Source organism: Conger conger, chromosome 2, assembly GCF_963514075.1.
Source record: "Conger conger chromosome 2, fConCon1.1, whole genome shotgun sequence".
In the NCBI taxonomy this organism is placed as follows: Eukaryota; Metazoa; Chordata; class Actinopteri; order Anguilliformes; family Congridae; genus Conger; species Conger conger.
The window spans coordinates 74,034,301-74,062,282 of NC_083761.1; the positions used below are offsets into that span (position 1 = coordinate 74,034,301).

The following is a 27,982-nucleotide window of genomic DNA, read 5'->3' on the forward strand; positions in this document are numbered from 1 at the left end:
TAGATTTGTTGATGCTGCTTTGAACTGAAGGACTGGCAGACCATTAAAAATGATTTCAATCTTTGTTAGATTGCTGCAATTAGTCAGTCTACATCTAGCCTTGCTTTTTATTAAAAATGTAATTTAGAATTGCTCCTGATAGCTTTGTTACAGAGCTACAGGAATACAGCGCAATGTATTGATTGTTAAAATGACCACCACAGCTTGCTTATAAAACGTCCTGTCGGCGTTCCACTGAACACAGCTTTGGCCGTGTCATAACTGCTTATTAACCCCTCCCCCTCACCTTCCTGTTACCAGGCCAACAGCAGACGTGTTGTGAGGTCACAGCTTCCTGCAGTGCTGTTCTGTGCCCGACACAGCTGCCTGGCTCCTGTGCAACAGCGTGGAAGAGGGCAGCTATTGATCTTCACTCCATACAATTATCCACCCACTGGGAAACCCGCCCTCAGTAGATAGGCCATAAACCTCAAACATCGAAGCGACTACAGAAAAAGAGCAACAGAAATGCAAGGTGATTCTGAAAGAGAGTTAGAGAGCTTGCAGACTCCAGGGACTCTCAGATGCATTTTTCTTCAAAGGCCCAGATGACAGGCCAAAGGGGGCACCGTCAGTAAGAGAGTGGGATATTGATCTCAGCCTTAGAGCACCTTCAGCCGCAGGGAGATGATTCAAGTCTGCCATTTTTGCTCAAGTAAAAAGAATCCATATTAGTGCATGATTTTATATATAAAAAATACAAAAAACCCTTCCAAAAGCACCTGCCAATTTTTCTGTGGTTTAAAAATTCATTCAAGTATACAGTGGGCTCAAGAATTATTGGCACCCTTGATAAATATGCACAAAACGTGATCCATCCATCCATTATCTGAACCCGCTTATCCTGAACAGGGTTGCAGGGGGGCTGGAGCCTATCCCAGCATACATTGGGCAAAAGGCAGGAATACACCCTGGACAGGTCGCCAGTACATCGCAGGGCACACACACCTACAGGCAATTTAGGCTCTCCAATCAGCCTAACATGCATGTCTTTGGACTGCGGGAGGAAAGCAGAGTACCCAGAGGAAACACAGGGAGAACATGCAAACTCCACACAGAGAGGCCCCGGCCGACCGGGATTCGAACCCAGGCCCACCTTGCTGTGAGGCGGCAGTGCTACCCACTACACCATCCATGCCGCCCTGGATACAATATACATAAACCAAAAATCATTTGATTCACAATGACTCAACTTAACTTTCAAAGTATTAGAATTACAATTCACATTACATTTGTCTTTTCATTCATTACAATGCATCCAGCTACCAATGTATCCAACTACTCAAAATGATAAATAACTGTAACATTACTCCTAAAACATTGATGGAAATAGATTACTTGTAACAACATTCCATGATCATGAATGTTTTTGGATAAATAAATCGATTGACACCAATTACTTTGGTACAGGATCAATTTTACTACATTATCATTGAATGTAATATTGCATCACCATCCTTTTGAAAAAAAAAAACCTTTTTTGACACGCACGTTTGAGCTGGTGGTCAAATGACTGATGATTGATTTTACACTGTGTTCAGAGCAGGAGTAAGGATACGTATCCACCTACACCTACATAGCGACAGCATGGAGCAGTCAGATGATGCATGTTAGAATAGAGTCAAGCAGTGAGAGGAGGTGGAAGAGGTAGAGGTGATCAATCGAATGGCAGTCGACAAGTACAAAATGGATAAAAAAAATGGATAAAAAACTACCAAACCACTGCAAACATGTCTAAAAGGAAAAGCACCAGCACTAGAATTGTTTGTGTTAATCATAGAACAATGATCTAACATAAAACATTAACAACCAGTGGCATTACATTCGATGCATTATTTTCTGTTAGTGATTTTGAAATACGACTGTAGAAATGTATAGTTTTGGGTGGTTCAGCCTGATTTTTTCAGGTTTAGTTTAGTCCAGATACAGTGCTCTTGTGATAACTGTGAAAAGTTCTAAAAAGTATTAAAAAATGCTTGTTTGCAATTGTAAAAAAAAAAAAGAATCAAACCCACAGTATAATTATATATATTTTTTACATTTTCAATGATTCCACTCTTCTACTGTTTCCACTATTCCCTTTATTTAGAACCATAAAAAGACCATATTGAAACATGTATCAAGTATTTTTTCATGCTATAGTATTGTAAAAACAACTTTTGTGTGGGTGATCTAAACAAATATTCCAATAGTATTTCATGAAAAATTTGGAATTTGAGTTTGGAAGTGCAAGATTTCTTCAAAGATATGAATGCACAATGCATGTTTTCAACAGGCAAATGGGCTGTGTTACAAGTGCTTACCATTGTGAGTGTTGTGTCAAAGGTTTTGAAAATTTTGCACAAGCTTGCGAGATTGAAAGCTTGAAAACTGTAATGGAATCAACCAAAGTCTTACATTTTTCAAATAAATAATATTTCCCCCCCAAAAAAGAGGTTCCACAATTATTGGCACCCCTGGTTTAATACTTTGTGCAAAGACACATGGCAAAGATGACAACCATTAATCTCTTCCGATAATTTGTGATAAGGGCAGATGATTCCCACATTTGGAGGGATTTTTGACCATTCCTCCATGCAGAATCATATATCCTTGGGATACCCCTCCCACCCCTGGTAGTTCAGACCACAGCCTTTTCACGGGACGTCAGTCTGGAGACTTAAAAAAAAGACTATCTCAGAAATAAATTGGCACACACCAATTTTTTGAAAGTGGTTTAAAAACAGATTCAAGTATGGATATCATCATTCCAAAATGCCAAACTCCATTATCCACATTCTAATTAGAAAACCCATTGGCATTAGCTCCCCATTCGTCACAATGTTAAGAGTCACAGTCCGTCTTTTACCCTATGGGAAAAACACCTCTATGCACACTGCCCATGCTCCACCAACAGCGCTGAACATTAATCTTCGGTCCCCACTTAAGACTTCACATAACATTATATGCCGTTTCAAACACATTTTGTTAAGCAGAATGCTCTCCACCTCCATCCTAGACCTACCGTGGCACTTAGCGTTTATGTTCCAGGTTTATGCACAGGCTGCTGCAGGTTGTAACATTGACGACTTGCTATCAGCGGTGTCCATAAGCCTTCATGTCTGCACTTCTGTGCAGTTGCTCTGGATAAAAGCGTCTGCTAAATGGCTAAATATACAATAAATGTTCCTCCTCCACACGTTTTGTCAACACTGGCATTTCAAATTCCATTCGGGGAGAAAAGAGAACACCCCGTTGGCTTCCCACAAGCACCTGGTTCTTATAGTGTAGACTTAAGGTTGGGTTTATTAATTTACAGCTCTAGAGTCGAACACGCCACACAAATGATCCTGCATTGATGAGTAACAGCAATAGATCTGACAGGAGCAAAGCAGGTCACTCACCCTTGTGATTATCAAACTGGCTGCTACAACAGTTTCCAGGCTGGGGCTGTAAATAATCCGTTATCTGACAGTGTTTGTGCAGGTGCGGTAAATAATCTGTTATCTGACAGTGTTTGTGCTGGTTCTGTAAATAATCCGTTATCTGACAGTGTTTGTGCTGGTGCTGTAAAAAATCCGTTATCTGACAGTGTTTGTGCTGGTTCTGTAAATAATCCATTATCTGAGTGTTTGTGCTGGTTCTTTAAATAATCCGTTATCTGAGTGTTCCTGTTGGTTCTGTAAATAATCAGTTATCTGACAGTGTTTGTGCTGGTGCTGTAAATAATCCGTTATCTGACAGTGTTTGTGCTGGTTCTGTAAATAATCCGTTATCTGACATGTGTTTGTGCTGGTTCTGTAAATAATCCATTATCTGACAGTGTTTGTGCTGGCTCAGAGAGAAACTGAGAGAGTAAATCTTGACATGAATCAGGCTCTGGCGTGCGCTACGGGAGTCTAACTTTCTTTTTATTTCATCTATACATTTCCACATCTATTACACAACCACATATTATACTGCAAACACAATACGGACCAGGGATTTCACACAGATTACAAAATGAAACACAGGACTTTCACTCTGCACAGCCCTACAATGGCAATTCTTCATACAATCACTGTTCACCACAAAACAGACCGTCTTTCAACGAGGACCGGACTTTCGTTAGCTGTGACGACCTCTCAACAGGTAGCAGCTCCTAACCACACTTCAAACAGGTGTATGTTAGGGGGAGGGGCAATGTGAGCAAGATTAAAATAACACACTCAAGACAGACATGGTCATTAAAAAAAAATCGTTTCTGGGATACAAAGTCGGTAGTCTTTGAAAGAATATGGCAGAGTATTACACATGCAGTCCACAGCCATATGTACAAAAAGGATCAGTTTAGAGTCGTGTCAGACTTCAGAACGAGTATAGAAAGAACAGACAAGGAGAGACAGCTAGAGAAGAGCTAAGAAAGAGCATAGCTGCAGCTTAATGGTCTGACTGATGAAACCTGTCCCGGCTTATACATTGTGCGTGCATATAAATATATAGCTAGCTATATAGTCCTTTGCATGTATGTGTGGGGAGAAGGGATCCCCATTACGTATTAGAATGAAAAACTATCTTTGCAAGTTTCGATGCAAGTCTTATGCATACTGGTGAGTCAAATTCAATTGAGCACAATAAGTGAAAATATTCATACAATAATACACGTGCATGCACTGGACTTTAAAGTGCCATCCTATTGTTACGTGTGAACGCATTTCAACAGTAGGAACACAAGGTGAGTCTGTCATGATTCAACATGCAGTACTGTACGTGTAAAAAACAAGTTTGGTACGTGTAACAAACAAGTGCTGCACGTGTAATAAACAAGTACTGAACGTGTAATAACCGAGAACTGCACATGTAATAAACAAGTTCAGTACAGGTAATAAACAAGTTCAGTACATGTAATAAACAAGTGCAGCACGTGCAAATCACAAGCACTGCACATGTAATAAATGTGAAAACAGAAGCACCCTGCATAAGAGCTTACTGTGTATCAATACATGAAAAAAATAAATACAGTACTTTTCTCTGCACTTGTGCATATTTTGGGGGGACTATATGAAGCCAACAGAAGCCTATTTATTGAGGTTTTTTTTGCTTTTTGCGGGCGTTTGTGCGGTTCATGGTTTGGGCTGGGGGGTCAGCGTGGCGGTGTCGGTGGTCTGGGAGGCGGGGCTGGGAGGGGCGGACTGGTCCAGTTCTGGCGGTGAGCAGAACTCCTTGATGGTGACAGTGAGCAGGTTCGTGGTCACGTCGGTCACCACCACGTTGGTGCAGCAGGGGGCCATCTCCGGCCGCCAGTCGGGGTCCCCCTCGCAGAGCCCCCTCGGGTTCTCCAGGGAGAGGAGAGGGGGGTCCGAGGGGCCCTGGAGGGGCAGGGGCAGGGGGTCGACGCTCTGACACGTGGGCGGCTCGTCGGTTTGGGCTCCGTGGCGACCGCGGCGGCGCCTGGGATTCCGTTCGCCCCCGGGCGGCACGGAGAGATCCAGAATATTCTCCTCGTCCTCAGAAGAGGAAGAGGAGGACGAGGCGGACGATGAAGACAGGGAGGGGGAGGATGGGAGGAAGGACCCGGGGGCAGAGGCGGGGCGGCTGGCTTGAGGCGGGGCCTGGGGGCTGAGTTTGGGAGGGGAGGCCTGTGGGGCCGGGGCCTGGATGTGAGGAGGGGAGGGCGGCCCACTCTGAGAGCCGCTGGAGCTGGTGGGGGAGGGGGGCGGCTGGTACCGAGGAGCGGGCTGAGCCGCGCCCGCCTTTCCTCCGGCGGGGCGGAGAGAGGACGCCGTCGAGTCACTGCTCCCCTCCGTACTGCACCCCGTCCCGGACTGAGCGCCGGCCGCGCCCGGCGAAACCTGCTGCACCCCGAAGGGCTTCCCGTACATGGGGAACCCCGGCATCCGGAGGGGCGGCGGGGGGCCCCGGCAGGGCCCGTCGCTCAGCCGCCTCCCGATGATGCGGTTTCGGGAGGGGATGTTCCGGCGGGCGGGGCCGGGCCGGCCGGCCGGGGCGGACAGGGGCACGCGGCGGGTCCCGCCCCCGTCGATCACCTTCAGGTTGAGGATGATGCGGCTGCGCTTGTTCTCCCGCGGCTTCACCCGCCGGTTCAGGATGGTCACCGTCTCCGAAAACGGGGAGGCGGGCGGGCGGGCGCCGTGCGGCGGGGCCAGGGGGTCCGGGCGGGGCAGGGGGCGCCGGGACAGCCGGTGGCAGCGACGGATGTCCTTCTTCAGTTTGTGGGACGTGGCTCTGGACTGGAGCTTGGGAATGGACACGGAGGAAGAGGAGGAGGAGGAGGAGGAGGAGGAGGAAGGGGCGGAGGAAGGTGAGGGGCTGGAGGGGGCGCGCTGGGAGTGACAGCGACGAGAGGCGGGGCCCTGCACAGAGGGCTCGGAGCCATGGGTTCGAGCCTGTGAAAGAGGAGGTCAGGAGGGAGGGGGGAAACAGAAAGGCAAGAAAAAAAGGGGGAAATAAAGAAGGAGGGAAGAATGGGAAAGAGAGGATCACTGTGGTGTAGGAAAGCTGCGACACTCAGAATAACAGGAAGAGATCTTGGAGAGAGGAAATATTCGTGGAGGAATTGAGAGTGGCCAATTAGAAAGGAATATAATACGATGATGTCATGACATCTAATGACTGAAACAAAACACTTGATATTTACAGCAGTAAAGGCAAGCTGCAAAAAATATTTTAAAAACTTCATCAATACAGAATACATACTCATGTGTGTTTATACTATAAAATGTGCAGCCATTTCCTGTGCAGAGCCAACGCCCAGCAGAAGAGGAATGTTATTTTTTTCCCTTCAGTTCTACATGATTCACCATTAACCAAATGTAGCTATTCCTTGATCTTTCAACAGTCCAAGTTTTATTTGGCAGACACACACAAAGACTACATTTCAGAATCAAACCTTAAGGAGGAAATTCTTGGGTTTAGGTCCTCTTTTCTTTGGCCCATAAAGTTCCCTCTCTCTCTCCCTGGAAAAAGAAGAAAAAAGAAAATTGCATTTGGCTATAATGACCAAATTATTCAAACACTGTTCTTACTCTAATGACCACATCACTCATCCAGTATTCTTACTCTTAAGACCAAATCACTTAACAAATATCCTTAAAATCACTGAATACAAATGGATTTAAAAAGTACATTTCTAGAGTATCATATTTGTGAACACGAAAAACAAAATTCTGTCAGGCTATCACTTTTTTTCCCCCACTTTTTTTTTCTGTCAGGATATTTCATCTTCTTTGTTTCTTTGTTTCTTCCTATACTTTTGTGTTTATTTAAATTTGCCCAGATAGTTTCTGGGAGAAGGAAGGGTATTTGACATATGTAAGTTTCTGCAGACCTTTCCTGCTTTACAATGGCGTTGAGTGGTTTGTGGTTTCAGCAAGAAAGTGTCTGCCATCAGGGTGCTGATGATCGTAAAAAAAACCACAGCTATTTTGTTTGTAATTGTGAATACACTATGAAGTGTATCTGCTCATATGTAAAGCCATAATGTCAGTGTACACTATGAAGTGTATCTGCTCATATGTAAAGCCATAATGTCAGTGTACACTATGAAGTGTATCTGCTCATATGTAAAGCCATAATGTCAGTGTACACTATGAAGTGTATCTGTTCATATGTAAAGCTATAATGTCAGTGTACACTATGAAGAGTATCTGCTCATATGTAAAGCCATAATGTCAGGGTACAATCTGCTCTGGAGTGACTTTCAGTGGAAAAGGGGGAACAAACACTGCAATTAAACCAAAAAAACCCCCCCAAAAAACATAAAGGGAACAATCTAGTAAGGACAGGATATATGGCCACTATATAAACCGTGCACAATAAGAGATTTTGCTGCTATCCGGCATTTTGCACATCATTCCTGTTTAAAGAAAAACTGTCCACTAACATTTCGGGATTAAACTAGCAACTACAGCAGGGAGAATAACTGTCTGAAAAAATTTGCACTTTAGTATAAAGAGAAAGAGTTTGAGAAAACTGTCTGCTTCTGTATCTAGTCATTTCCTGCAAAACACACAAACAAGATGTTTGAAAAGCTCTGAGAAAAAGCAGAACAGACAGCCGAACCACAAATAATGCTGGTGAGAAGAGCTCAATAAAGTCAAAAGTAACACATTGTTCAGAGTGTGAAAACACAGTCTATGAGACAGAATTTACAATAACTAAAATACGAAATAAAGAACACCATAAATATAAACACACGATGATGAGGACCAGCAAGTCATGCATTCCTCTGTTGTGTTTAAACGTTTTAATTGTTTTTATTTAAATCATGCAACAGACATACTGTTCCATTACTTGATGTAATGACAGTTAACAATTACTTTTGCAGGAAATGAATGTGAAAAAACAACAAAATACCTTAAATACTCAAACACCAGTAACAAGCCAATTAATGGGTCATAGACCAATTACTAAAACCATCCACAAAACGACTCACTTCTGTTCAAATCCTGCAATCAGTCGGCTGTCCAAAATATTCTCTTCTGGCTCCCATGTGCTATACCTGGAATTAAGCAATTCTTCAATTAGAGACGTCTTTCACATGTAGTATTACCATCCCAATATCTCACATCAATTCTTCCCAAAATATATAGAAAACCCAGAGTAGAAAACGTAGAAACGCAGTGAACTTACTTAATGGCCCATCCTCTCCATTTAACAAGATACTCAATTTGGCCCTGCAATTAAAAAATGGTTAGGAACCGATAATGTGTAATTGATTAGATGCAAAATAAAAACATATAATTGTGTAACCCATATTCTGAATATGAACAAAAACTGCTTTTCGTAATAAAGTGGTTTTTGAATTGAGACATTACTTTGCGATTCGCTGGCATGGCCGCCCAGCAAGACTGGTCTGTATGAAGTGACATTGTTGTGGCCACAAGTCTGTGTCTAGTGGTAACTAACGTTAACTTGTTTCAGTTTATGCAGACTGCATGAACCTTGTATTACGCTATAAACAGATATTTTGAGTAACATTACCTAACGTTTTCTTCGCTAATCTAGTTACTATTATGTCTTTCTGTTGTTGTTCCCCATCCCCATTTTATGAGCTTCCCCTAACGTTACCTTTGCCATAGTGAGCTAGCTCTAACGTTAGCCAGTAAACACAAAATATGACTAACGTTAGCTAACGTTACCAGGATCTATGCATATAATGCTAACTAGAAAGCAACCCTGCTAACTAACTAATACTACAGGCACATACAAATGAGCATTTATTTGACCGCTGCTAAACTATTATTAGGTAGCTTGCAAGACAGCTAGCGACAACAACTGTCGTCTGCCCGAGTCCCGTTTCTCGTTACAACATGAACCCGCATTCTATTTGAGGTCTTCGTAGCCAAAGTAGGCCACAATGACCCTCGTCCCACCACAGAACCAGTAGCAACGAAATGGCCATTCACCTTGCGAATGCGACGTTTGAGGATGCATTCAGCGGCGAATACGCGCTCCCCGACCGCAGAGAGCTCCATCTTTTAGAACGACACCCCAGGTGAACTACCGTATTTGTAGCGAGCTAGCTAGCCTTCGCTGGCGGCGAGTTCAGAGCGCGCATCCAACAAAAGCAACACACACAGCCAGAGCAGCAATGACGTGGTCCGAATAGGCCCCTTTTTGGTCGCCCCTGGCAACGCGGCAGGGATGATGCGCACGGGTCTGTAAACTAGCAGTGCAATACAAGAGATAGCTATCGTTTGGGAACAGAACAGGGTTTGCTTCACAAACAAGCAGCATAACATATGTTTTATATTAATGGCACATGCGTAGAAAGTTGTACAGATAAAGTGAACAGAAACTATAAAATGCACCAGAAAGTTGGCTGTGTACGTAGCCTAAATAAAAACAGAAACTTGGAAGGGGTATTGTAAAGGGTGGAAATTACAGAATGTTGAAGGTAGCAAAACGGAACACATAGCTTGTTTCATTTAGTCTTATAACTTTGTCGAATTCGTTTATCAGTTTGGCTGTTGATATTGCGTTCATGATTTGCATTGAAACGTACAAAGCTACTAGTAGTATGCTTAGTATGGAGTTTCCAACACATCTTTATCCTTTACACCACCCGCTGGTTGTGATACGCTACTACGCCATTCCATACATGAACGTCATTCAGTCTGTGTTACTTTGTTTTACGTAAAGCCTTCCCTCTCGGCTCAACGTCTCTGTGATTGGTGTAGAAGTATGCACCAGTTAACTATACCTCTCTCTTATTGGTGTAACTGTTATCACGGTTGGTTGCAGTCACCCGGCTGTTGATGTGGTGTCAAAAAGCAAAGAGTCAAATTATTCGGAGTGAGAGAGATAGAGCGATACGGTAAGTCTTTGGGAGTCCAATCCAGTACTAAGGTGATTAGGAAGACAGTATAAAGCTTTAGCGATTATGCAAATATCGTGCACACGGATAACAGTGGCACATATTTATCTCAGGCATTTACAACGATAGATGCAAATCCCATGTAGTTGCTATAGTGAATGTTTGAAGTTAGAAGAGAGAAACTGGTAAACCTCGTGAATGGAACTTCTTGTTCGGCTTAGCGAGATGCGTATTACATTCGAAGTAGAGCGCTCGTAACGGCGGATTTCTTCGACCTTTCGTTTCACTTTCATTTGTGACACTTTTGATTCATCCGATCAAGCATTTTTTTACTCGTCGATGTGTTTCTGCGTCATCAAATCAGCCCTCCCAAAAGAGATTCTTCATCTAATTTCGCATACAACTCGATTAATGTCTAAGGGTTATGCAGAGCTCTGCACTTCGTTAAAATATGATTAGGCATAGCCCTCCATTAAGGTGCATCATTAGCTTTTCGTGGGTAACATTTGTCGTGATCAACAACTTAATCAATACCCCAGAAAATGACGTTGAACACACACTCTTATCTCGGGGGGCGACATGGCTCAGGCAGTAAGAGCAGTCGTCTGGCAGTCGGAGGGTTGCCGGTTCGATCCCCCGCCCGGGCTGTGTCGAAGCGTCCCTGAGCAAGACACCTCACCCCCAAAGCTGGTCGGGGCCCTGCATGGCAGCCAATCGCCGTCGGTGTGTGAATGAATGGGTGAATGGAGAAGCATCAATTGTACAGTGCTTTGGATAAAGGCGCTGTATAAATGCCTGCCATTTACCATTCATACATGTGTGTTGCAATGCAAGATCCACTTTTCTTCCCTTCGATGAAATAACCCCAAAAACCTGCATTCTACCTTGCTACCAGTTTAGACTGTTGATACATTTAAATACGTAATTTATATTTAATAATAATTTGAAGTAAGTTTTTATAAGTAATACATAGTCATTTCTAGTGTCTGGTGTGACGGAGCTGACACGGTCTCTCAGTTCGCATTAATGCCATTAGCGTATAGTCTCACTCGTCTTCTGTTCCTTAAATCAGCGAAAGCTATCATAAAGTGATTGACATAAATCCACATCTAAATGTTCTCCGTATTTATAGCCCTGAATGTATGTCCCCACTTTTATAGTTTCTTTGGTAGCTTTTCTTATTCCTCTTTCACAGCTTTGCCCTGTTCCCTTCTGTTTTAGGCAGGCCATCATGCAGTTTTTGGGGCGATTTGTGTCCAACTTGTTCTCTAGCCCGTACCGGGTGAAGGAGGTGCAGCTCTCCGAGTACGGCACTGGGGGTAAAGTGAGATTGAGGGAGGAAGGCCGGATGGTGCTGTACAAAAACTCCTCCTGTCAGTCCTGGGACTGCATACTGCTGTGCCCCGAAACGCCCAGTGTTGCCCTGAGGTGAGTGACGCAGGAAGGAGCTGATGTGGTCAGAGTTTCTGCTCCAGTGTCCAGTGTGATGGAGCTGGTGCCGTCAGAGTTCCTGTTCCAGGGCTGTTCCAGTCGGACACTGTGTGGTTATCAGTGAGTCACTGTGTTATGGGCTCATCTCCAACATACTGATAACATGTTTGTGACCTCAGTTACCTTGCCGTACTGTTGTAATACAGTGTTGTAATATAATCCACATGGTGGCTACAAATCAACACTGCTGCTGCTTTATGCCAAATACCACCTATGAATCCACATATATAAGCATGGGGGATAGCCCTAAGGCACTTAGCGCTTGTGCTTATTGTAGTGGCGAGCCCTATTACCTTGATCAAATATGGATCATGTCTTTGTTGCCTTTTAACGGGAGTCCTGAAAGGTAATGCATCCGTGTCACTGTGTGTCAGGCTGTTGCTGTGTGTGTGTCAGGCTGTAGGTATGTGTCAGACTGTAGCTGTGTGTCAGGCTGTAGCTGTGTGTGTGTCAGGCTGTAGGTGTGTGTCAAACTGTAGGTGTGAGTGAGACTGTTGCTGTGTGTCCAGATGTTCATCCTGAATTTACAGAAAAGATTGCAGTGTTCGGATGGGCTGACACTTGTGATTGGGCATTCCAAATTGGCTAATAATTGGGGTGTTTCCACCAGGCAGAAGGTGACTTGTTGTTTCGCATTATTATGTGATGTCATGTGACTTCATGCTGTAATCAGTGTCTCAGTGAGTGACTCCCCGTTTTTCTTCCAGATTGTTCCAGGTGCCCTCTGAGGAAGATGCTCTGAACTGGTTCCCGCAGTACGCCCTCAAGCTGCGCCCGTTCTACGAGACGGCCCGCCCCCAGCTCAAAGCTGAGACGCTGCAGACCATCACGGACAGCCTGCGCAACCATTCAGACTGGAGCTCCGCCCACATTGCCGTGGAGACGGGCCTGAGGGACTGCCTGAAGCACAACTATGTCCTGAGGTCAGGCCCAAAGGAGGAAGCAGGCTGGGGGGGTCTCAGCAAAGAGGGTTGAGTTATGTGAATTAGGAGAGCAGGGAACTATGGGTATTTTACATTGTTACTGCTCATTTCTGGAGGAACGGTAAAAACAGTTTTAACTGTCCCAAACTCCTAATCTGGAACAGTAGCAGGTGTAGCTCGGCTAGTTTGTGAAGCACAGTGAGGTGCAGCAAAGCGAAGGCCTCATTGCGTGTTACCGTGACAACACTATGATGATGTAACCCAAATTAAAAAGAATAATAAACTGTAAATAAATAAAATGTTGTTGCCCTTGGCTGGGGGTGGTTTCACCTTTATCTGACTGGTAACGCATTTGTCTAAGAAATCCCAAATCTCAGGTAAATCTCTCACTCGCCCTGCAACCGTATGTTACTCCAGCCAGATCAACAGCAAGGACGGGACTGGGCAGACACCCCTGCACCTGGCCTGTGAGCGGGGGGATTTGGCCTGTGTCCGGGAGCTTCTGCACGACTGCCAGGCGCGCACCGACATTAAAGACCACCAGGGGGACACGCCCATGCACTGTGCTGCCAAACAGGACTCTGCAGCCATCATCCAGGTCAGTGAGGCGTGGCACTTCTCCCTTACAGCGTGCACACGCACCGACTGACGTCACGATGTCTGAAGTAAACCGCTGTAACTTTAGAAACGCAGTGTCACTTGTTTATTGCTCCAGACTCAGAATGCGGCAGCAGTTTTTAATGGGAGTTAAATGGGAGTTAAAGCTTCTGTCGCAGTGAGGCGACTTGCAATTGTGTGGGCTTCAGGACCATTTACACACCTCCTGAAATTTTAATGTGTGAAGAAACACATAAAACATGCAGGACTGCTCACCGCAAGGAGCAAAGTTATACTGTCTCTGCACCTCTTGCTTCTTCGTCTCACCTGTTGGTCCTCAGATGCCACTGCCTTTGTCAAAACCAGCACAGAAACTTATACTGTAGGTAGTGACCGAGGATCAAGATGTTCCAAGTGCTCTTTATATTTACATTAATGTTGGGAGTCAATGATGTTCAGTCAGCTTGAAGAAGCAATTTGCATGCACATTTCTTATTTGATGAATTCTGTACTCAAGCAGACCTTTTGTTTGGTGTTGTAGGATTTTCTTACATTTTGATGACTGTCGAGATGTAAAGAACCATTCAACCAGATTGCTTGAGTCCAACGCAAGCCAGGAAGCAGAACAGTATACGATTATCTCTTGAAAGCATCACCAGAAACCTTATTTATATTTATAGTCAGAACAGCCCTCACCTCCCATACATTCTTATCCTACAGAAGAATATATATGATGGTCTTATTCAGACCGTCTGACCATACATGTAAAACATGTAAGTCCCTGAAGATGAAGATGAAGATGAAGATCTGATGGGTAAGGAGGGAGAAAAATGCTGTATAACAGAGCCATGTGGACCCCAGGGCGTGCATGGTGAAATTAATGGTATCATTAATTTACATGACATTGCATTGATGGCATTTGGCAGACGCTCTTATCCAGATGCGGATCTTATTGTGGCTACACCGGGGATCGAACCACCGAACTTGCGGGCCCGTGTCATGTAACTTAACCACTACGCTACTGGCCGCCCCTGTTCATATCCATCCTTTTCCACCTGACTCCTCCAGGCCCTGTGTGCCCGCCCCTGCGCAGGTGTGAATGAGCGGAACGCTGCCGGGGAAACGCCTCTGCATGTGGCCTGCCGGCTCGGGAAGCCGGAGTCACTGAGCGCTCTGATTCGAGGTGGCGCCCGGTGTGATGTCATCGGAGGGCACGGCTACCCCATCCACTCTGCTATGAAGTACAGTGAGAAGAGGTGAGGCACTGGCCCCACTGCCTGGCCCTGAAGTTGCGTTCATATTTTTGTTTCTAAAATTATTTGTTTTGTTGTTGTTCTTATACTCTCGTTTTTCAGCCATTATCTCAGGTTCTTATGTTGACTGTATTCATAAAACATCTCATACACGTGTTCTGTTATAAAACCTGCTCAGTTTGATTCCCGTGGATTAGGCCATTTGTCTCGGAGTCTCTTGTTTCTTCCGGAATTCTCCTTACGCGTCTGTGTGGTCATTGTGCTTTCCCCTCCTGCTGTGACCTCACAGCTGCGCAGAGGCCATTCTGACTGCAGAGCCTGCGCAGCTGCAGGCTGAGGACGCTCTGTACGGAGGAACCCCGCTACACTGGGCCAAGTCTGCGGAGGTGAGCCGTCTCACCACTGAGAACACGCCCTCTTTCACATCATTACTGTGCACTGCTCCCTGGAGTGTGATGCCTTATTCAAATGAGTTGTGAAAATGTTATATAGTAGTTAAATGTTAAATGCCCTAAATATTGTAAATAATGTCTTCCAATGTCTGAAATGGCTTACTGCCACCAAATGCAATGCACTGTAATATACACCCATCAGCCACAACATTAAAACCACCTGCTTAAACCAGTTTTTCCATGATTAAAAAAATGCTTTAAACTGTATAAACTTGTCTATAAAGAGTTAATACTTCATTGTATCATATACTTATTTGAGCCAATAATCGTAAGTTAATTACATTCAAAAGTAACATTAAATTAAAATGGAAATCTTGTAAGCTCGGCGGCACGGATGGTGCAGTGGGTAGCACTGCCGCCTCACAGCAAGGAGGTCCTGGGTTCGAATCCCCGTCGGCCGGGGCCTCTCTGTGCGGAGTTTGCATGTTCTCCCCGTGTCTGCGTGGGTTTCCTCCGGGTACTCCGGTTTCCTCCCACAGTCCAAAGACATGCACGTTAGGCTGATTGGAGAGTCTAAATTGCCTGTAGGTATGAGTGTGTGAGTGGGTGGTGTGTGTGCCCTGTGATGGACTGGCGACCTGTCCAGGGTGTATTCCTGCCTTTCGCCCGATGTATGCTGGGATAGGCTCCAGCCCCCTGCGACCCTGATCAGGATAAGCAGGTTCAGATAATGGATGGATGGATGGATCTTGTAAGCTCTTTGGGAGGGGGGAGATGCATTGTTATTTAAACAGCTTGGTACGTACTGGTGTATCATAACACATGCTCCAGGACCTGCAGAATTTTTCATACTTAAAAAAAATAAAGACCCGCCATATTTATAAATGCATGGCATCTAATCCTACACCAGTTTCACCCTTCTTCCCTCCATTGGAATTGCATGGTACCGCATGTGGTGAAACTCATGTAGGAATGGATCCCGTGCATTTCTAAACACGTGACGCCGTATGAAGGATGCCTGTGTAACAGGAGAGGCCCCGGTCACGCGGTGTGACCTAACTCAGCCGCTCTCTCTCCCTGAGCAGATGGCTAACATGCTCCTGGAGAGGGGCTGCACCGTCAACTACCTGAGCAAAACCGGGGAGAGCGCGCTTCACATACTGACCAAGAGGGGGCGCTTTGAGGCCGCGATGGTGCTGCTGACGCACGGGGGCGATGCCAACCTCCGGGGGCAAGATGGGAACACAGCCCTGCACCTTGCCATGAAGGCACAGTATCTAATAACCTTGTTTTTAACATGCCGCACAAATGCAGTATTATGGCCTCTCTCTGTTTGCCTATTTGTGTGACCCTACCCTCCTGTCACAGGCTTGTTGTGTTGACTGAGCTCCTACCAACTTTTTTGTATCAAACGGTCCTCTGTTCCTGCCTGGCCCTCCCCTCCCCTCCCCTCCCCTCTGCCTCACAGATGGATCACATGGAGCTGATAAAGGCTCTCATTGTGTTCGGGGCCGATGTGGAAGTCCCCAACGACCTTGGAGAGACTCCTGGGCTGATCGCGGCACGGACAAGCAAAGGTGACTGCCGAATACCAGGCAAAACAAATGCACAAATGATGACAATGGAGGAGGAGTGTAAAGGCACTGAAATTTCAACAGAATACCTCACGCTATAGCTTGTATGTTCCATTTCCCCAATGTGAGATAAGCACTTACTCATATTTCCATGGTTAAAACTGCTAGTTGTGAGCGACTGAATTAAGTGTGTTTATGTATTTGTGTAAATATATGTATATATTTACACAAATATATAAATGTATAAAGTATATTTCGGTCTTTTCCTGTATCTTGTAATAGTACCAGTCAACATTAATGGAAGTTGATTGCAAGTATGTGGGTGTATGTGTGTTAACATAAGTCGATACTGCACTGGAATTGCATTCATAGACATGTTCATGTGTGAAGAAAGGTCAAGTAATGTCACCCAATATGTTCTCAGTGGACAGCTCTACCCTGGTGCTATCGCAACCCCATTTAGGAATTTCAGTCCATATTCCCTGTTACTGCTGGGAAGATAAGGTGTGAGAGAGTTTATGATAATTAGATGGCAATGTAGCATCATATGAGCTAAAAATCCAACAGTGGGTCGGTGAATAACACTTGAAACTTGGAAGAATGAGCAGTCATTCAACAGCGTGTCCACTCTTAAGTGTGTGTTTTTGTACATTTTCGATTGAAGTGTGTGCACGAGCAAACCAGGCTTTTGTGGGAATTCACATTTAACGTGTTTATACAAATGAAACATTTGATATAAAAAATACTCATTGCATGATTCCATGTTACATTTGTGAAGTACCTGAGTTTCTGTGTGACGCATGGACAGATTTCTATGCCAGTGTGTCTGTTCCCTGGAGACTTCTGTAGCAGTCCCCTAACAAGGCAGCGGTGTTTAACAGGGCAGTAGTGTAATATAATGGTTAAGGGATCAGGGCTTGTAGATTTGGTTCAAGGTCAGGCATTACTGTTCAACCCTTGAGCAAGGTGTTTAGCATGAATTGCTTGAGTATGTATCCTGTTGTATAGGTTGACTGCAGCTGCGTCAGTCACTCTGGGGAATGCCTAAAATATAAAATGTAAAACCTTTAAATGGCTGAAGCACTTCACATCAAACTAGAGTAAGGTGAAACGATCTTTAATGTACTTCGTTCCACTCTATTTTGGTAAGTTGCTCAGGATTGTAGACCATACTATACATGCCAATGACCTGATATGGTTTTGGTTGCTCCGTTGCTGAATTTGAGTAGCTAAATGATTATCAGTCGTTTGACTTCTGTCAACACGCTCACTTACATCATAATATCGGAAGCTGTACTCAGAGGGTTAAAGGTGAGCATAGATGGCCGCTTTTCTAACTTTATGTGTAAGTGTTACGCAAATCTCTGTCAGCATGTATGACCAAGTAAAATGAAAGTCATACATACCTGTATTAAATAATAAATACTATACACTATTTATGGTTATGCTTTTCACAAGATATGTATCCGCAAAGCCTTCATCAAACATGTAACAAGTTTGCAAATGTACATAGATACTCTTATTAGATAGTGTTATTTACAACAAGGACAAACCAACCATATGTATCAGGGGAAGGGAAGGAGCTCCTTTGAACAGACTTGGTGAGTGCATGTGTGTGTGTACGTGTGGTGTGTTTCTCTCACCGCATGTTGTGAGTGCACGTGTCTAACCCCAGGCTTGTGTTTGAAGGCCCCAACAGAAAAGTTCTGCTCAACATGCTGTGTAGTGTAGGGGCGGAGCGGTGTCACCCCCCCTCCCCCGACACCCCTCCCCCGGTCACCAAGAGACCTCCACAGCCAGGCATAGGTAACATCCCATTCCACTGCGCCCCCGTTCTCCTCTCCAGCTCCCCTCTCTCTGCCTCCTTCTCCATTTCTCCCTCTGGTGTCACACATGGGCTGCTGGCTTTCATTCTGCCACAAACCTTCTTTTCTTTTTCTTTTTTTTTTTCAATCCATTTTATATTTTCCTCCCAATTTGGAACGGCCTGTAGCGTACTGTGTAAGGTACATGCCTGGGACCCGCAAGGTTCGATCCCTGAGCTGGGCTGAGGCTGAGCTGGGCTGAGCTGGGCTTGCCTGGGCTGGGCTGGGCTGGGTTGGGCTGGGCTTGCCTAAGCTGGGCTGGGCTGGGTTTGGCTGGGCTGGGCTGGGCTGGGCTGGGCTGGGTTGGGCTGGGCTTGCCTAAGCTGGGCTGGGCTGGGTTTGGCTGGGCTGGGTTTGGCTGGGCTGGGCTGGGCTGGGCTTGCCTTGCCTGAGCTGGGCTGGGCTGGGCTGGGCTGAGCTGAGCTGGGCTGGGCTTGCCTGGACTGAGCTGGGCTGGGCTGGACTGGGCTTGCCTGGGCTGGGCTGAGCTGGGCTGGGCTTGCCTGGGCTGGGCTGAGCTGGGCTGGGCTGGGCTGGGCTGGGCTTGCCTTGCCTGGGCTGGACTGAGCTGGGCTGGGCTGGGCTGGGCTGGGCTGAGCTGGGCTGGGCTTGGTGCTCCAGCCTGAACCTTGCTTAGCCCAAATCTGCAGTCATTCTTCCCTCCGTCCTATCACTCTGGACCCGTCCCTCTTTGGATGTCCTTAAATACCCTTCGGAAAAAGTAAAGGGGATGTGTCTTTGTGCTTACTGACATTTTATAGTGGTTACTTTTAGCCTTAGCTGAGCCAGTCTCATTCATACACCATTTGCAGTATTGTTTTCTGAGGGGCAAAACACATAGTGGTCTTGGTGGTTAGTACAGTACAAGGCAGCATGCTGGTTTCATACTCACAAATAAAACAATGCATTCAATGTGCATCCGTTAATAAGTGCTCAAGTTAAAACCCATAAGCATGTAGACATTACAATAACTGAATACAGTTGAGTAGAATATTTTATGTTATAATACAGTTCTAGTACCGCATCCCTGAATTGCATTCTAATTTATATTCTGGTTTTTTTTTTTTCATGAATGGGTGTACAGCTCAAATCAGACTCATTCCATTGGTTTAATTCTCTCTTCCCTGATTGGCTGGCAGGGTTTGAGGACATCATGCATGTGGCTGCCACAGTCGGGGCTATGTCTCGGGGCAAATCACAGGTGGATGGCTTCAACGGTGGAAGCAGGAAGTACGTGTCCATCATTTCTCACACTGTAGGGTCCTGACCCATATAATGCAGTACTGAATGAAGAGAGCTAATTTCTCAGAATGTATTATGGCCGTTTGATCTGTTCTGCATCTACTGTTGTTTTGTTCTCAGGTTTGCAGTCATGTTTTAAAAAAAATACATTTTACAGATCTGCTTAATAGCATGACAGGAGTTCAGCTCTTATGATGCAAAGAATGCAACTACTAGAATCTCACAGTGTAATCAGGCGTTTGGATATTTGTAGAGTCAAAAGAGCAGCCATCTCTCTCCATGTATACAAGCTCTCCATTTATACTATCTCTCCATCTCTCTCTCCATTTATACCATCTCTCTGCTGTCTGTCTGTCTGCAGGACGGACAGACTGCTGTGTCTGGATGGGGGAGGCATTAAGGGCCTGGTTCTGATCCAGATGCTGATCGCCCTGGAGAGGGCAGCGGGTCGGCCGGTGAGAGAGCTCTTTGACTGGGTCTCTGGCACCAGCACAGGGGGTATCCTGGCTCTGGCCATAGTGCACGGTGAGGGTCTCCACATCCCCCCTGTCCCATCCTTTACTGTCCATCCGCTAAATGTGTTTAATGTCCATCGCTTTAATGTCAAGAGCTAAATGTGTTTAATGTCCATCCGCTTTCATGTGCAGAGCTAAATGTGTTTAATGTCTATTGCTTTAATGTGCAGAGCTAAATGTGTTTAATGTCTATTGCTTTAATGTACAGAGCTAAATGTGTTTAATGTGTATTGCTTTAATGTACAGAGCTAAATGTGTTTGCTGTCCATCCGCTTTAATGTACAGAGCTAAATGTGTTACTCTTTCTGACGTCTGTGCAGTAGTTGAGTGACAGCTATGGGTGACTCTGGCTTTTGGTGGGCTGCTGCTGTAAGGATTGCAGTACTCTTTAGCCACATGAGCGGATCTCGTCTGGCTGTCGTCTCTGTGCTGCACAGGGAAGTGAATGCTGGTCTGGCTGTCGTCTCTGTGCTGCACAGGGAAGTGAATGCTGGTCTGGCTGTCGTCTCTGTGCTGCACAGGGAAGTGAATGCTGGTCTGGCTGTCGTCTCTGTGCTGCACAGGGAAGTGAATGCTGGTCTGGCCTCGTCTCTGTGCTGCACAGGGAAGTGAATGCTGGTCTGGCTGTCGTCTCTGTGCTACACAGGGAAGTGAATGCTGGTCTGGCCTCGTCTCTGTGCTGCACAGGGAAGTGAATGCTGGTCTGGCTGTCGTCTCTGTGCTGCACAGGGAAGTGAATGCTGGTCTGGCTGTCGTCTCTGTGCTGCACAGGGAAGTGAATGCTGGTCTGACTGTCGTCTCTGTGCTGCACAGGGAAGTGAATGCTGGTCTGGCTGTCGTCTCTGTGCTGCACAGGGAAGTGAATGCCGGTCTGGCTGTCGTCTCTGTGCTGCACAGGGAAGTGAATGCTGGTCTGGCTGTCGTCTCTGTGCTGCACAGGGAAGTGAATGCTGGTCTGGCTGTCGTCTCTGTGCTGCACAGGGAAGTGAATGCTGGTCTGGCTGTCGTCTCTGTGCTGCACAGGGAAGTCCATGGAGTACCTGCGCTGCCTGTACTTTCGGATGAAGGAGCAGGTGTTCCGAGGGTCCCGCCCCTACGAGTCCGGCCCCTTGGAAGAATTCCTAAAGAAGGAATTTGGGGAGAACACGAAGATGACCGACGTCAGGCACCCCAGGTACCAGCACACGATGACTACACAAGGTCTTAGTCTGTGTGATTGGTGTGTGTGTGTGTGTGTGTGTGTGTGTGTGGTTGTACATTCTGTTTCTGTATGTGACATGTGGGTAGGGGCATGCTTGTCTCTTTTGGAGCCCATCTAGAGCTATTGTTTCTTACAACAAGACAAAGAAAATGAAGTAGTATTTTAATAGCACTTTTCTTATATTTGCTATAAAATGCTTCACATGATATTTTCTTAACCATGTTCTGCCAAATGCCTTTTCATTTTGTCTACGCACTCTCTGGTTCACTTGTTTAATTGTATGGGTCATGAATTTTCTCAGAGTGCCCTTTGAACAGCTTTGCTCACTACCAAATGACACACTATAAAAACAACTCTCTGATACAGGGGTGTCCAATCTTATCCAGAAAGGGCCGGTGTGTGCAGGTTGTTGTTTTAGCACAGGACTAAGACAGCTGATTCTACTTATCAAGGTCTTGATTAAAGACCACGATTAGTTCATTAGCATAATCAGGTGTGTTACTGCTGGGTTAAAACAAAAACCTGCTCCCACGCCCTTTTAGGATAAGATTGGACACCTCTGCTCTAATATGTCTCCATTTCGTCGTCTAATGCAGTGTTTCCCAAACTCAGTCCTGCAGTTCCCCTGTATATGCTGGTTTTTTGTTCCAACTTGTCACCACAATTGTCATCTAAGAATTTTAACAAGCTGTTAACCTTAATTAGGTACTTTTAATCTTCAGAGGGATCATTTACCTTTAACCACATTATGCCAGCAATAGCTTTGCAGTGACATGAAGAATAAGATTGAAATGTTCATATTGTGCTTATTGCACCATCGTGCCAACAATTACTCAAGAAGAGGTGACGCATAAAAGCCTGAGGTTAATTAATAGTCTCGTATTTATGGTATGCATAGCATCTGACAAAATGTGGTTTAAGAGGGTAAGTACTCCCTCTAAACATGAAAAGCACCCAATTAAGAAAGATTAACCACTTAAAATGATTGGATTCCACTTGTAGTTGGAACGGAAACCAGCATACACAGGGGTATTCCAGGACTGAGTTTGGGAATCTCTGGTCTAAAGTTTGCATTCAGCCAGCAGGGGGTGCCCCACCCTGCTTGTGGCGCCATGCAGTTGTGTGGGTCGCATTAGGGCAGGGGTCGGCAACCCTGGTACTGGAGAGCCGCAGGGTGTGCTGGCTTTCGTCTCCACCTTAAAATAAGCAACCGATTCAGACCCAAGAAACCAGGTGAGGTGAGTTAACTGTGTAATCAACGGCTTTCATTGATCAATTAATGCCAAGTAACAACGAAAGCCAGCACACCCTGCGGCTCTCCAGGACCAGGGTTGCCGACCCCTGCATTAGGGTAAAGACTGCCTCTACATGTGGGGCGTGTACATTGTGTGATGCCTGTGCACCTCGTAACCATGTTCTGAATCCTCTCTCTTTCCTCTGTACTGGATCTCTCTCTTTCCTCTGTACTGGATCTCTCTCTTTCTTCTGTACTGGATCTCTCTCTCTCTTTCCTCTGTACTGGATCTCTCTCCTCTGTACTGGATCTCTCTCTTTCCTCTGTACTGGATCTCTCTCTCCTCTGTACTGGATCTCTCTTTTCTCTGTACTGGATCTCTCTCTCTCCTCTGTACTGCACAGGGTCATGGTGACCAGTGTCCTTGCAGATAGGCACCCAGGAGAGCTGCACCTTTTCCGAAACTACGACCCCCCCGCCCTCCCCCGGGAACCCCCTTACGCCTCCACTGCCACATTCAAACCCATAACCATTCCCCAGGGTAATGCTGCTGCCTCTTCTGCGCTCTCTCTCTCTCGCTCTTTCTCTGTCTCTGTGTGTCTCTTCCTCTCTCCCCCCTCTCTCTCTGTCTCTCTCACTCTCTCTCTGTCTGTGTGTCTCTCTCTCTCCCCCTCTCTCTCTGTCTGTCTCTCTGTCTCTGTGTGTCTCTTCCTCTCTCCCCCTCTCTCTCTCTGTCTCTCTCTCACTCTCTCTGTCTGTGTGTGTCTCTCTCTCTCTCCCTGTCTGTGTGTGTCTCTCTCTCTCACTCTCTCACTCTCTCTCTGTCTGTGTGTGTCTCTCTCTATCTGTTTGTGGTGGCCCAGCCTTCCACTGCCCTGTCCTGCTCCTTGTTTTTAACATTTATTTGACATGCTATGTGCACCTGGGAGACAGTCCTGCGGTAGAGGGGTGTGTGTGTGTGTGTGTGTGTGTGTGTGTGAGAGAGAGAAATGGTTGTACTGATGTACACAGCTTGGTATTCCAGTGTCAGTGTTGTTTTTCAGGATGGGAGGATGAGGATGTGTTGATAGTGGGCTATTCGCAGGAACCTCCCAAAAAGCGTAGGAAGGTGACAGATGAAGGTGACTAGCGCATGTATGTATGTATGTGTGTGTATGTGTGTGTGTGTGTGTGTGTGTGTGTGTGTGTGTGTGTGTGTGTGTGTGTGTGTGCGCACGCGTGCGTGTATGTATATGAGTGTGTGTATGTATGTGAGTGTCTATGTATGTGAGTGTGAGTGTGTCTGTGTCTGTGTCTGTGTGTGTCTGTGTGTGTGTGTGTGTGTGTGTGTGTGTGTGTGTGTGTGTGTGTGTGTGTATGTGTATGCGAGTATGTGTCTGACTGTACAGGGGTGTGCCAGGACAGACTGTTCAGAGATAACCACTGTGAATGAGAACAGTGCAGCACCTGGTGATCAGTCAACACTTTTCATTACTGCACCTAACAGGGCCTTGTGACAGCGGTCTCACACTCACCTGCCAAACACAAATTCCTGCTCCTGCTCTCTACCTTTTCCCCATTTCCAACCCTACCTCTAAAACTGGACTCAAACTAAGTACAGTTATCATGACTCATATTTGCCCTTTCGTCTGGCGTCCATTTGTGAGGCATTTCCTGTTGTCCTTCTCTCTCAGAGCAGTGTGTCTGGCGTGCAGCCCGGTCAAGCGGCGCCGCCCCCACCTATTTCCGACCAATGGGACGCTTCCTGGACGGGGGGCTGCTGGCCAACAACCCAACGCTGGACGCCATGACGGAGATACACCACTTCAACAAGGCCCTGAGAGCTCAGGTCTGCCCCCACCTGGCCATCCACACTTACTGCACAGGGTCTGTCAGTCCCGGCTTCAGCTGTGGCTCCCAACCCTGCTCCTGGAGATCTACTGTCATTTAGGTTTTCATTTCAACCCTAATTTGGTGCACCGGATTCTAGTAATTAGTGACTCAATAAGATTTCTAGCTCTAGCTTACTTAGGGTTGGAGTGAAAACCTACAGGATTGTAGCTCTCCAGGAACAGGGTTAGGAACCACTGAGCTATGAGCTCTGACCATAAGAACTATGTATCCTTGTTTCTGTCTTAAGGTACAGGCCGGTACAGTTTTGGTGTTTACTCTCTACAGACCGTTACATTGATGTCTTTGACCTCTGTCTTGCTGACTCTTGTGATAGAGGTGAAAAGTCCAGGGGTCAGAAAGTAAAAGTCCTGCCATGCCATGGCTGAGTTCATGGGTGAAAGAAAGTTGCGTGACTTGAATTTCACAAATTAGTTCCATCTTGCTGGTCCGAACCTGTCTGTCTGTCTGCCTGCCTGCCTGTCTGTCTGGCAGGGCAGGGGAGCTGAGGCCCAGCGGCTGGGGATGGTGATCTCCCTGGGCACAGGGAAGCCCCCGCAGGTGGCGGTGAGCTCAGTGGACGTCTTCCGGCCTACCAACCCGCTGGAGCTGGCCAAGTCCTTTGTGGGGGCCAAGGAGCTGGGGAAGATGCTGGTGGACTGTGTGAGTGCGCTGTCCTTCTCCTGCTGTGGGCAGACCCAGTGCATACAGGCTGTCCTGTCAGTGAGCTCCGGTGGTCATCTTCTAGGGCAGCCGATGGCCTAGTGGCTGAGGAGGACTGGGGCCTGGAAGGTTGGTTGGTGGTTCAAGCCCCAGTGTAGCCGTAATAAGACCAGTGCAGCTGTTGTATACAGTCAAGTGCATGCTGTCAGGTCGCTCTTCTGCGCGGAGTAGGAGGTGTCGCTGTGCGTGAAACTGATATTCTATGGCGTGCGAACGCTTGAAAGGTGATGCGTCTCCCTGATATATTGATATAACACTGTTTGTTTTGTCACTGCCACTATGAGCGTGATGTGTCTGTGTAGACCTGGGGAAGCCTGACCCATTTTCCTCTCCTTCTCTCTGGTGCTCCCTCTCTTTCTCTCCTTTTCTGTGTCCCTCCCTCTCTTTCTCTCAGTGCACGGACTCTGACGGTTGTGCAGTGGACCGGGCCAGGTCCTGGTGTGAGATGACTGATACCGGCTACCACAGGTCAGTCCCCGGCTCATGCAACAGATGGCCTGACCCCTATCGCTTCTAGCGGCCTGTAGCGTAGTGGTTAAGGTAAAGGACTGGGACCCCTCAGGTCGGTGGTTCTAATCCCGGTGTAGCCACAATAAGATCCGTAGCCATTGGGCCGTTGGGCCCTTGGGCCCTTGAGCGAGGCCCTTAACCCTGCATTGCTCCAGGGGAGGATTGTCTCCTGCTTAGTCTAATCAACTGTACGTCGCTCTGGATAAGAGCGTCTGCCAAATGCCAATAATGTAATGTAATGTATTAATCATGATAGTCCAGAGAATGCCACCCTGATACCATCTATCTTAGTAGAGGGTATGCCCCTTTTTATATCTCTCTAAAAGGAAACATAATTTAACTGAGTGCTTCAGCCTCCTGCTAGGTTTCTTGGTAATATTGTCTATTTTTCAGCAAGTGTGTTTGTAGGGTACTGACCTCTCTTGGAGGAAGTATCAATCAAACTAAAATAGCCTTTGTCAATGAAGAGACCCCCAAATTAATTTCCATTGTTTCATCTGGGGCGGCACGGATGGTGCAGTGGGTAGCACTGCCGCCTCACAGCAAGGAGGTCCTGGGTTCGAATCCCCGTCGGCCGGGGCCTCTCTGTGCGGAGTTTGCATGTTCTCCCCGTGTTCGCATGGGTTTCCTCCGGGTACTCCGGTTTCCTCCCACAGTCCAAAGACATGCAGGTCAGCCTGATTGCAGAGTCTAAATTGCCCATAGGTGTGACTGAATTGTGTGTGTGCCCTGCGATGGACTGGCGACCTGTCCAGGGTGTATTCCTGCCTTTCGCCCAATGTATGCTGGGATAGGCTCCAGCCCCCCTGCAACCCTGTTCAGGATAAGTGGGTTAGGATAATGAATAAGTGAATGAATGTTTCACCTGTACTGTGTCTAGTGTTGTTGTTTTTTTTTTGTTGAAGTATTCAGTCAAGTGATATTACATAGTTCTAATCCAGATCTGCTTAATAGCATTACAGGAATGCAGCTCTTATGATGCAAAGAATGTAAATACTGGAAGCCTGCCATATAAACAGAGATTATACTATAGATTATACACTGTTCTTTCTACCCCCCCAGACTGAGTCCCCAGCTGTCCATGGAGGTGTTGCTGGATGAGGTGAGCGATGCCGTGCTGGTCAACATGCTGTGGGAGACCCAGATGTACCTTTACAAGCAGAGGGAGCAGATCCAGGCCCTGGCTCAACAGCTGCTGCAGGACTGACTGACCTACTGACAGACAGACAGACTGACTGACAGACAGCCAGACTGACAGCCAGACTGACAGACAGACAGACAACCAGCCAGGCAGGCAGACTGACAGACAGACAGAAAGGCAGGCAGGCAGGCAGACTGACTGACAGACAGACAGACAGACAGACAGGCTGACAGACAGTCAGACAGATATGCTGACAGACAGACGAGGAGGCAAAGTGAAGGAGACAAAAACAAACTGAAACTGAAACTGAAACTGAAAAAGAGGGAGGGGATGGACGTCAATAAGAGACGGTCGCGATTAGTTTGTGACAGTACAATGACACAAACATGCACAGCCACGCAAAGAAACAGGAATTTTCATTAAAAATGTCTATTATTGACGCCCCTCTGTCTTTGCGCAGGTTTATAGCGGTAATACACGAACTGTGCATAATCATTATCATACTTATCTAACTCCCCTGTTTACGAGCGCAGAGATGTTTGCTAGCATGCACATACTGTAGGTCAAATGTGAGGTGGTTCAAACCCTTACACTCATCGCCCTGATCGTTGATTTATGACTGTGGTATTTATTATTGCCCTCTGTACTCTGTATTTACACCTGTTTGTGTGTCAGGTTATTTTCTTCCATGTAACCTCTTACTTGAAACCCATCTTTCATATGTACTTTTTATTTTTATTTTACTTTGACTAAGCTGTTGCGTATCAAAGCATTACATTTAACATGGATACATCTGTTAATTACACAGGATAAACCCGAAGGCTGCCTTGTACTCATGTAAATGTAAATCCAGAAACCATGTTTTTATGCTCTGTTTTGGGGTGGATTTGTGTGTCATTTCTGTTTCGTAAAGTGAAGGTAAACCACTTCAACTTTGATACAATGTGTTCTTGGAATACAATTTTTTTATTGTTTTAGCTGAGCTGCTGTAATGAAGTGAATAATAAATTAATATATGCATTAAATATATGTATGTGAAATCAAAATGTGTGTTTGTTGTGTGTGTGTGTGTGTGTGTGTGTGTGTGTGTGTGTGTGCGTGCATGCAGGTAAGCTA

The 27,982-nt window shown here is 46.1% G+C and overlaps 2 protein-coding genes across 5 annotated transcripts; one reads left to right on the plus strand and one right to left on the minus strand.

The window, feature by feature from the left end:
• Positions 1-3,908: 3,908 nt before the first annotated feature.
• Positions 3,909-9,594, minus strand: cbx6a (chromobox homolog 6a). The gene is made up of 5 exons (XM_061232456.1): positions 9,426-9,594; positions 8,650-8,693; positions 8,453-8,518; positions 6,908-6,974; positions 3,909-6,404 (listed from the first exon to the last, which is right to left on the minus strand). Exons 1-5 carry the CDS (start codon positions 9,492-9,494, stop codon positions 5,121-5,123), a joined length of 1,530 nt encoding a protein of 509 aa, XP_061088440.1. The 5' UTR covers positions 9,495-9,594; the 3' UTR covers positions 3,909-5,120.
• Positions 9,595-10,255: 661 nt separating this feature from the next.
• On the plus strand, positions 10,256-27,912 carry pla2g6 (phospholipase A2, group VI (cytosolic, calcium-independent)). 4 transcript variants are annotated; one of them, XM_061230916.1, is made up of 18 exons: positions 10,256-10,336; positions 11,558-11,764; positions 12,535-12,750; positions 13,168-13,348; positions 14,416-14,603; positions 14,890-14,986; positions 16,078-16,260; positions 16,461-16,569; positions 18,256-18,372; positions 19,571-19,661; positions 20,035-20,198; positions 21,212-21,362; positions 23,028-23,164; positions 23,667-23,744; positions 24,297-24,451; positions 24,988-25,155; positions 25,610-25,683; positions 26,788-27,912. In XM_061230916.1, the coding sequence occupies exons 1-18, from the start codon at positions 10,278-10,280 to the stop codon at positions 26,930-26,932; spliced, it is 2,520 nt and encodes an 839-aa protein (XP_061086900.1). In that variant the 5' UTR covers positions 10,256-10,277; the 3' UTR covers positions 26,933-27,912. The 4 variants fall into 4 exon arrangements, with proteins under 4 accessions (XP_061086900.1, XP_061086902.1, XP_061086903.1 ...); XM_061230917.1 differs by having other exon boundaries at positions 10,288-10,336; positions 11,562-11,764; XM_061230918.1 differs by lacking the exon at positions 23,667-23,744.
• The last annotated feature ends 70 nt before the right edge of the window (positions 27,913-27,982 follow it).